General features: G+C 28.9%; 1 protein-coding gene across 1 annotated transcript; it reads right to left on the bottom strand.

Moving 5' to 3' along the window:
- Positions 1-9,315: 9,315 nt before the first annotated feature.
- Positions 9,316-9,744, bottom strand: GO595_005975 (maltose O-acetyltransferase; the record flags this gene model as incomplete). The annotated part of the gene is made up of 1 exon (XM_067919276.1): positions 9,316-9,744. The coding sequence occupies one exon, from the start codon at positions 9,742-9,744 to the stop codon at positions 9,316-9,318; it is 429 nt and encodes a 142-aa protein (XP_067774011.1).
- Between the last annotated feature and the right edge of the window lie 1,950 nt (positions 9,745-11,694).

The raw sequence follows: 11,694 nt of genomic DNA, 5'->3' as shown, positions 1-11,694 counted from the left end.
GTGGACCAAATTTTTGATATTAATTGAATGAAAAGTGACAAAAGTTTTCAATTTTTTACCTATCTGACACCGAGTGACCTATTTAATTACAGATGGAAGCTCTCGAATTTTGGAAATTAATTAATGAAATGAATATTATATATTATTTAAAATTATATACTTGTATCCAAAATTTATCGAATTTTAAAGATTTTGTCAGATTTGACAGATTTTCGAAATTTTGCTCATATCAAATGTAATCACAATGATTCCATATTTCAAAAACATCTCATAGATCTCTCTTGATCATAAATTATTTTATTCTTTGTTGATTTTAAGCGAGTGTGAACTTAAAAATTTGTTTTTAAATTTGTATGTGAAATTGGGTCTCCAATATGTGATACTCAGAATGATTTTTTGAAAATAATGCCGTACCATTAAAATATATTACTATCATCATATAGATAGATCGGAAATATTTACTAAAAAGAAAAACGGATTTCATGTTTTTGAAACGACCGTTTATCATCCGAGGCGGTGCTTTCGATTCGATCCGTTTGCATTACTAAAGTACTTCTCAAACTCATCATCAATGCATCCATTAAATGACCAATCATTATTCGAAGCTTATTTTTTTTTATGTTTGCTGGATTCATCTGTTGGAGTGCTTGGATATTATTTGGAGTAACTGATTTTTTATTGGAGTTTTTCCACCATCTATATGGAATATCGTCTAAAATTATCAGAACCTCGAGCACCATAGATAATTGGCATAGTTCTATTTTTGAAAGTTATTTTATGAAATATATTTGCCCACCATTTCATGATATGATGATATTTTTGATCATTATTACATACTATGATTTTTATATGATTTAATAATGAATCTAATATCGTGAAATCATCACTGTCAGATTTATTTAAATCCTTGAAATACATTAATAATAATATTATCGTCATTATTATATTTGATCATTATTTTTGCATCATTCATCTTAAAACCAATTAGAATGTTCATATATTATATAATGTTATTTTTTGTATTATTTTTGGATAATTTGTATAATGAAAATTCTTCACGAATATTTTTGATAGATGATTCTCTAATATGTATTTGTTCATTTTTGATTTCTATGATATATACCCTAGATTTAACGATACCAATGACACCTCTTGACACATTTATTAATTTATAATAATCATATTTTTCGTATTGATTTCTTATGATATTTTCATATGTATAATCACTATTATTAATATTTATAATATAATCTATAGAATTTTCAGAATATATATTAAGATATTTATTTCTAATATTATCTGGTAATTTTTTGATTAATGAATAAAATTTCTTATTAAAACTACATATTGATAATATTTTAATGTATCATCTACAGTAGTCACTGAATCATGTTGATGTTCACCAAAAGAATACCATTCTATTAATATTTATCGCGAAAATTCTTCGGTATATGGTGAATGAAAAGAAACGGAGATGTCAAGATTACTCAAAAAACTCAGACACTTTAATATTAACGTCATCATATGTGTGCAAACAACAAAAAGTATATAAAAAGATATAAAAAGAACTTTGTCAGATATTGTTCTGTTTGATGGAATTTCAAAAGATGATTTTTATGACTTAATAAAAGAAAGTCCTGCATCAATATTTGACGTAAATAATTCATGGTCCGTTTATTCTAAACTTCAAAGTTTACACGCAACCTTTAGCATTCACATTAAAGCACGAAGAGTAATAATTGCCGATAAAGCTAAAATAAAAAAATGAAATAAAAATTATTTTTGATTTTGAATCTCACCAACAAATAAATCTTCATCTGGCATTCCTTGAACAGAAATAGTTATATACATTGAATTCAGTAAATGTACTTCGTGAAGGTTTGCGTCAACGAGTGTTAATTGAATATGTGACAAATCATTAGAATTTATGTTAATTTCAAAATCAGCGTTTGATACAATAATTGGAAAATCTGCCGAAAAAGAGTTATTAATTATAAGAACAATTTTTGAGATGTTAATGGTTTCGTTTAAATTTATATAAGAACTTTTTCCAACATTCGACAAAAGATATAATACTGGAGTTGATAAAGTATTTCCGACTGATTCAGCGAATATATCAAATGTATCTGTACCATTAAATGTTGATGGTATAAGATAAATTTGTGAGTATAACCCTGAAATTTGAATTATATTATATGAAGCATTATTTATTGTAAAGGCATTTGAAGAAGTAAATACAATTCTTCCTGCTTCGTCGACTTCAGACGTAACACCTGATTCTTGAATTAAAGAATTCAACAGTAATATAAACGTTTGTGAGTTTAAGTCAGTGTAATCATTATTGAAATAGTATTTTTTACCGTTAATCTGTATAAAATCATCTTTCTCAATAACAACAATAGAACATTTGATCGTTAACGATGTTACAATCATTTTTGCTTGACGTGTTGGCGGTGACGGTAAGTTTACGTCAATTCTATTGTAATGTTCAGCATCGTAAAAAGTAATCGTATAATCAATTACTGCGTTATAAATTTTATATATTATAAAAATTCATGCAAAACATATATAAAAAATTCAAGGGTTACAAAATCACAAAAAGTTAACCTTTCAGTAACCGAAGAAACATGCAATATTCATGTCAAATCATTCGAAAAAATGAAAAATTTATTAAATTATAATGAATTTTTGAAACTAAACTATGACAAATGGAACACAGGTGTTCTTTAAGGACGCCTGGGATTTGGAATAGTTTCAAAACAATATATATAAATAATATTTTATTTTAATAATATTCTTTCGTAGCATTCTCAATACTAAACATCGATAAAAAATGATTTTTATTTAATAAATTAATAATAATTCTAACATAAAATATTCTGGTTCAATTTCTTTACCATTCATTTCTTTAAACCATATTTTAAAATTTGGTTTTCTACTTTTATATCCATATTTCTTATATTTAGTTCTATTTTCATTCGTATAAATACAAAAATAATCTTCATAATGATCACGTTCAATGAAATCAGCATGCATTGAAACATCAAATACTAAATATTCTATAAATTTACACTTACATTGTTGTACTACTATATATCTAGGATTTTGAATAGGATAAATGTCCGACCAAAGATAACCGGGGACAATTCGTGTTGGTTATGTGAGGTTTTTGATATATTTATGCGAAAAGTGGTGCTAAAAGTGCTATCGTTCCTATCAAAAAGTTTCGAGTTCTCTCAAAATTGAATGCGCATTCAAATTTTCAGACGAATTGTATGGCTCACAAAAATCATTATGATTAGCGGAGCGAGCACACTCGGGGGATTGGAGGGGTCTGAGGCCTCCAATCCCCCCAGTGAAAACTTAAGGTCGGGAATGATCACGAGGACCCTAGGGGCCCCGCCCCCGGCGGGGCCCCTAGGGTCCTCGTGATCATTCCCGACCGCATTATATACCTACCTTTTATACATTTTTATCTTATTAAAAATGTCAAATTCACAGTTTGAAAAAATCGAAAATATAGTTAGAGCATTAATGAAAAAAAACAGTGTTGTATACAGTAATCAATCAAAAACATCTGATACATAATCAAATGGTATATGTACATTACAGATAAATAGTTATGACAAATCATTTGTTTTCACTTACGAAAGAAATCATGTTGTAATATCACCGTTAGAAAGGTACAGAATTATTTGATAAGGTTTTTCTTCGTATTCCGAACGTAAGGTTTCAGGATAAACATTATTGAAATCATTAAAATCATTATCACTGAAGTTAAAATTATCAAAAGATTCTTTATATTCCATAGATCTAAAAATAAAAATGAATATTCCCACAAAGTGTCAAGTTAGGAACTTGCTTTTGACACATGATATGAAATATCTTTGAATATTACATTATGTCAATTGAATACTTTATTTGAAAAAGTGGTGGCATAAATAAATTTGGCAGAACCATTTGTTAATTATGGCTAGAAGAAGTGTAGAGGCGCAACAAGCAAGAAGAACTTTGGAACAGCAAAGAAGAGTATCAGAAGTCAACCCTAAAGCAACAGTAAATAATTATACAGAGGAATCATATTCAGCTTTCAAATTATTTATTAGTACAAATTGTAAATATGGTATTATTGGTAAAGAAGTGGCACCAACAACAGGAACTCAACATTTGCAAATATATTTTCATGAAAAGAAGAAGTCAATAAAAAATACATTAATAAGTAAAGTAGGAATAGGAGGATTTTATTTAGAACCTTCAAGATCTGCTGAAGATGTTAATATAAGATATTGTAAAAAAGGAGATAAATATTGGGAATTTGGAGAATTAAGCAAAAATTGTTGCAGAAGATTGGAAGAAGATAGATATTATGCAATGTTGATGAATGATATCAAGGAATTGAATATTGAAGAATTGGAGAGTAAATACCCACGTGAAATGATCATTCATCGTAACCAAATATTAACAGTAAAAAGAGCACATATGTTAAGAAATATGCAAAATAGTGGAACATATCAAGGAGAGTTGCTTAATATAAACTACCGGATTTGGGGACTTCCTGGAATAGGAAAATCTAGATGGGCACATAAGGTACCAGGACATCTAGTATACCCAAAGGCATTTAACAAATGGTGGGATGGTTACATTATCGGTGATCACAAAGTTGTGATACTAGATGATTTCCCATCTGATGAAAAATATCTAATTCAACACATGAAAATTTGGGGAGATCGTTATCCATTCCTTTGTGAAATTGAAGGAAGTTCAATTGTAATGTACCATGGTTGCTCTAAATTTATAATTACTTCAAATCATAGCATAGAACAGTGCTTCGAAGGAATATCTGATGAAGATATAAATGCTTTAAAAAGAAGATCTAACGAAATAGAAATTAAGTCTCCAGATGACTTATTCTATCAATCTGAATTAAACTCAAATGAATTAATAATTCATTTGATACAATAAAGTTTACCTATAATTGTATTTAAGGTACCTTAACTTTTTGAGTTGGCGACCGTTATGAGAAAAATGCGTATCGTCCCGTGCCGATCAAAACGAATTGAATTTATAAAATAAAGTATTCAATTCCGAACGATAGGCGACCGTTATGAGAAAAAATGATAGATTTTTACACGTAATAAACTGGTACAAATAATCCGAGCTCGAGAGAACATATTGAATTTTTTCAATAAACACCGTTTGTAAATTTAGATCAGATGACTCCGTGGAACAAAGAACAGTCAATAATAGAAATGTACAAATTAGGGCACAACTATCAAACAATAGCAAATACCCTTCATGTAGGTACTAACAGGATAAGCAGTACAATTAAAGCATACACCAATACTGGTCAAGTACCTGATGCAACAAAAAGAGGAAGACCAGTTGTTATTACAAATAAAATTAAAGAATTTATAGAATTAAAGACCCTTCTTGAACCAACATTATATTCAAAAGAATTAGCGGATAAAATTGAAGAATGTTTTCATTTATCGATTTTTCATCAATCTGTTACAAAGGTCAGAAACGAAATGAAATTTCGTTATAGACCTTGTAAAATAGAACAAGATTTAACGCCTCAACAAATAGAAGCAAGAATCGAATTTGCAAAAAGATACTCACACAAAAATCATATCTTGACAAGATCGCTTTCTCTGATGAATCGCGATTTGTCTCGGGAAAAGATTATGAATGGATGTGGATGAGAAAAGGCGAGTATGTCGAAGAAACAATTATAAAAAAGGCCAAATTTTCAAAATCTGTAATGATCTATGGTGTGATATTATTTGGGTACAAGAGCGAATTAGTAATTGTAGATAAATTAATTGACTCAGGACAATATATACAAAACATGGAAGCTTCCAATTTTATTGAGGATATAAACAAAACCCATGTAAGCTTGATTGGATTTATGTTCAGGATGGGGCTCGGTGCCATACTTCAGTACAATCTATGGAGTGGCTTGAGGATCGTGTCGATGTAATAGATGATTGGCCGGCCAACTCACCTGACCTAAACCCAATCGAGTTGCTCTGGGCTATAATGAAGCAAATAATTTACAAGAGGTCCCCAAAAGATCTGGATAAGTTGAAATTGATCTTGGAACAGACATGGGACAATTTGGACATTTCATTAATTAACAATCTTTGTTTGGGTTTTGGAGACCGTTTACGGCTTTGTCTTGAAATGAATGGAGGTACAATTTCAAGGTTTTTAGGTTTAGAAAAGGAATTTAAAGAAATTATTTCTAACATGAGAACATACTGTCCTTGGTCAGAAGAAGAAGATAAAGTTTCATACGATATGAATTGCAAATTTGGTCATCAATAAAAATATATTTCCATATGTTTGCAAAACAGAAGTCCTGTACAATGTAAAAGTCGATGGTTCTGTAAATTAAGATTCGACGAAAATAAACTTAGAGAAGAAAGATTAGAAAATTTAATGAATAATTTGAATTAAAAAGAGACTTTTGCTAAAAAATCGGAAATAATCCCCTATTCAATTTTGATAAGTAGACAAAACATCCTTTTAATTTTCGATCTATCGTACTCTCGATTTATTCGTACCAGTTTATATCATTCGCAAGGTACCAGCCGTTTAACGTCCCCTTGGAATGAGGGGGAGTGTGAAAATCTTTTTATTTATGAACGTCCTAAAATAACGGTCTCCTTTCAAAAATAGAATCAAACCTGACCCCCACCTCTAGTACACTTTATACTGATCACCTGTCTACGCCCTTTTATAAAAAAGTGCTCCGCGGAGTCGGGCTACTGCAGGTTTGTGATAAATGCACTCATTCGCCATTAGGGCTCTCTTTGGGGGAGGGGGATTAAATTTTATAAAATAAAGAAAAAGAAAAAAAGAAATTTAATAGCCCATTGAGTGAACAAACTTTGTTATTATCACTAATGTGCATAGTCAAAAAGAAAAAAAATTATATCGAAAAAACCGAAAAAAAAAATAAATGTTTTTACAACTGACTAAACATCAAATTAAAAAATTAATTGAAAGAATGTCAAAAACACATCAAAATAAATTCAATTACCTACGATAAAAATTGAATAAAAATCACAAATGTCACAATACAATTAAAATTTATAAATATGTCAATTAGTATTAAGAATAAAAAAAATATGTCAGATAACTAGGTTAAGGTAACTGTCAAACCATCATTTATCAGAGCCTAGATTGTTTACTGATTCCATTCTTTGGATACTTTATACTTATATAAAAAAATTACAAATGTTAAACAGACTTAGTCAAATCAAAATAGAAAAGTGACAAAAAAAACATATGATATGAAAAACATCATATTTACTAATATCAATTGAATGGTTTACGAGGAAAGTGACAATATAATCATCATTGAAAAAGTGGGTAAGATAATATGATGCCAAATGGCGTATAACATTGAATGGAACACATCATAATATTGCCACAAAAGTATAATTATGAAATTTAAATATTTCAAAAAGTCGAATGACCAAAGAAGAGAACAATAGTGTCATTTAATTAGATGGAATACGAAATAAACAGGATAATTGATCATGATATCAGGTATAATTACAAAGAAAAACGTAATGTAGTATGGTTCAAGGTTGAATGGAAGTGTGATGGAACATAACCGTCACCAACTCAAAAAGTGTCAGGTACCTGGAAATTTATTTTTAGGTTGACTACATAATGTATTTTCGTAATTGTGTGTATTTATATGTGTCATTTTATACTTTATTCTTATTTCATGTTTTGTTAATGTGCTGTTTTTCATATCATATGTATTTTTTGTCATTTTTTTATACATATATATCTTTTTCTATACTTTACATTTCATGATTTTAATTTGATGTTTTTATTCTTATTTGTGTCTCAGTTATTGTTTGTTTGTATCTCAATTATTGTTTGTTTTTTTCTCAGTTGTTTTATAAAAAAGAATTTGTAATTTGTTTCTTATTAAATGTTCTTTATTACTTCTTCAATTTTATCATCAGTAAGTTGGAACATATATTGTTGATTAGATGAGGAAGTGAATGATGATTGCAAACATCAAAAATGAAAATGGCGCCTAAACTTCGGCTACCCGCCAACAGAGCAAAAGTCAATTCAAAAAATTCTATGAGGTCTCTCATGCCAAAATTTCAATTAAATGTCATACACCCTGAAGGATCATAATAAAATATGGGAAAAAGTGCATTTGCAAATGAATAAAATTTGAATAAAATTTATTGAATTGAACAAAAAGATTGGCTACCTTTTGTAATCTTATCATCGTTAGCATTATAAATTAAATCAAGCCCCTTATTGTATATTCTTTTAATGGTTTCAATGTTTGTGGCTGTGCATTCAAAATAATCAATTGCGCCAATTGTTTCTGCTAAAACTTTTCCTTGTTTTGTGGTAATTGGACTTTTCCCATTTTTAAAGAGCTCATCAAGAGTCTCTTCATCTTCACGGAGATCTGTTTTAGTACCGACAAGGATTATTTTCGGATTAAGCTCATGTTGTTTAATTTCTTTTACCCAAAGATTCGTTACATTTAAAAACGAAGTTTGATCAACAACACTATAACAAACAAAACATATTGATATTGATTTTGGCGAATATGCAAAATATGTTAATTCTCGGATATTGTTAGGCACACATCCACACACTTCTCCTACAAAAAGATGTCTAACATTACTTTTGTTATCAGGAAGATTAGTCACATAATTGTTTCCATAAAAAATTGTTTCTTTTAGTAACAAGAGATCTTCCTCTGGTTTGTACATGCATGCACGTATGCCATGGCATATTGTTGTCTTCCCAACTGTTTTATCACCGATAAAATAAAAACCTGCTCTGCTCATTGAAACAAAAAAATTTCGTTTTTTGAATACTTTACAATAACAATGCACTGAATCTCCAACGGTTTGAATGTTCTTATAAATATTTATCAGGATATTATCCATTTTACAAAAAATATGATATTTAGCCAACCTATTTCACTGAAGGAAAGAACATGTTTATTAAATAGATTTGAGAATATATGAAATATATGATTTATGCATAGATATCAAAATTTTACAACACACCATTTTAATTTTAATATTTTATTACAAATAATTTTAAAATTAAAAAGAAATCTATAAGAGGGAAAGTTGGTTGACAGTGTCTTGTTATTTGCGTTTACTTTCTTGGTTTATTACTTCAGTTTTTTAATATAAATCCGATGATTTTTTAATTTATTCGATTTGATCTGCATCCAGTTTATTAAAAATATCATTATGCTTAAATATACAACTTTTTCCTATCCACCATTATTTTACCGTTATTTTATTTTTATTTGTCTGCCTCAAGAAGCAGTAATCTTTTTATGATTTTAGCAGGAACTCCAGCTACTCTGCAGTTTGGCGGAACATCTTTAACGACAACAGCTCCATCCGCAACGACGATGTTATCACCAATTGTTACTCCAGGACATATTGTGGCACTTCCTCCAATCCAACAATTCTCACTGATTGCGATAGGCTTAGCATATTCTCTCCGGGAATTTCTTGTTTTGGCATCAGATGGGCGAGTTGCAGTGTAAACTTCAACATTGCGTGCAAACATTGTATTATTACCAATTGTAATTGGACATACATCAAGAAGGATACAGTTATAGTTAAAGTAAACATTACCTTTGGGCTTGATATTTATACCATAGTCACAATAAAACGGTGGTTCAATATATAAATCTGGATAGTATTTTCCGATTAATTTTGCCATTGCTTTCTTTCCTCCATATCATTAACACTTGACTTATTGAATATTCAATGTTTTGGCTACATTGTTTCTTGAGGAGTTTTGAAAGAAGACAGCAAAATGCTTCATCTTTAAATTCTTAAAAACAACTTTAAGTACTGTTGTACAACAAGAGAGATTCTTGTTGAATTTTAAATTGTCAATTTTAAATAGGCTTCACCGTGTGCATAAATTAACATTTACAAGTTAACAGTTTATTGGCTAGAAAAAACTAACATATTGTACCTACTTCTTTATGTGAGCTGTCTTTCTTTTTATTGTTTTGTTCTTTTTGTTTTTTTCATTTGAGATTTTCATACTTCTCATCATCCGGATAAGTTCGGAAAATGTTTCAGTGATGTTAATATTATTCTTTAATGAGGTTTCAAAGAATTTTGCACCATATTTTGTTGCAAGTTCTTCTCCTTCGGATTGACTGACAACACGATCATCATTGAGATCACATTTATTTCCACAAACAACAATAGGTTTTTTCATCTGACCTAATGTACTGTCTATTTCTGCGCACCATTGTTCAGCAATTTCGAAAGATTTATGTCATTAATTGAATGCATAACAATAAACCCATCATTTCTCCTTATTAAAAAGTGAATAAACTGCACCGGTTCCATGCTTTCATTGCTAGCATAAATGTTTATTATTGTGTTGACACCATCTACTGTTAGAGAATGGTCGGAATCAAGAATATTCCTTGGGAAATACATGGGAAAAAACGCCTTCACCGTCACCCAAGAGCACCGATAATATCGACTGAGTACACAAAAAAAATTATTCACTTAACGTACATGTTTTTGACCGTTTAAAACCCGACCATTTTTTCATAAATGATGAAACAAAGTGATAAAACCAAAATGAACAATTGGGAAACAATTCAGTTTATTCAAGAAATAATATTTTCATTAAATAAAGAAAATGTTCTTCAATCAGCTCTTTCAATATTTGGTGTATTTGATAATAATTACCAGTATTCATTTAACTTACTTATTAGTCAAATAATTTATTCATCATTCATAGCAAGAATGAACGATTTAGGAGTCTATGTGAGTTTCATTAAAGAAACACAAAAAATTGAAGATAACAAACAAATTCAAAGTAAAATACATAAAGTTTTTTTAAAAATGATTTTAAATATACATTCTCAAGAATCAAATTATTTTCTTGAGAGAATGATTCAAGAAAATTTATGCGAATCAAGCATAGTTGAACAGGTAAGAGAAGAGCCATATTTTATTCATTACATGTCCAAAAAATTTCTAGAAGAAAATGAATATTTGAAACGAAAAATGGTAAACATTGAAGAACTATCAAAGAATGATTGGGAACTTCATAAACAATTAATTAAAGAAGGACATAATCCGAATGAAATTACAAAAATAATTCGAAAAGATGAAATCGAAAAACTTCAAGAAATATCATCACAAAATAATTTTGATTTTAATCAAGAAATTGAACCATCATTATATGAAAGATGTTCATTTATTAATCAAAAATATGTTACATTAATTGATTATGCAGCATTTTTTTCATCAGTAAAATGTTTTAAATATTTACTTATGAACAATACAAATGTAGAAAATACAGGTAAATATGCAGTTGCAGGTGGAAATGAAGAAATCATTCATTTATGTGAACAAAATCATTCATCATTTGAAGGTGCATATGAAACAGCAATTATGTTCCATCGAAATGATATCTTTAAATATATATATGAAAATAAAATATGTCATATTAAAAAATTAGAAGATTTAGGAAAGAAGTGTATTTCATCTCATAATTATGAAATTTTTATATTTTTACACAAAGAATTGATGCCAATTAGCGAAAACATTATTAATGAAGCAGCAATAATTGGAAACATATTTCTCATTAAACATTTTCTTGAAAGTAATCAAATTCCGAAAAATATATTAATAT

Source organism: Histomonas meleagridis (assembly GCF_020186115.1).
Source record: "Histomonas meleagridis strain 2922-C6/04-10x chromosome Unknown contig_4, whole genome shotgun sequence".
Lineage (NCBI taxonomy): Eukaryota > Parabasalia > Tritrichomonadida > Dientamoebidae > Histomonas > Histomonas meleagridis.
The sequence above is the reverse complement of the archived record's forward strand: the minus strand, read 5'-3'. Positions and strand labels throughout refer to the sequence as shown.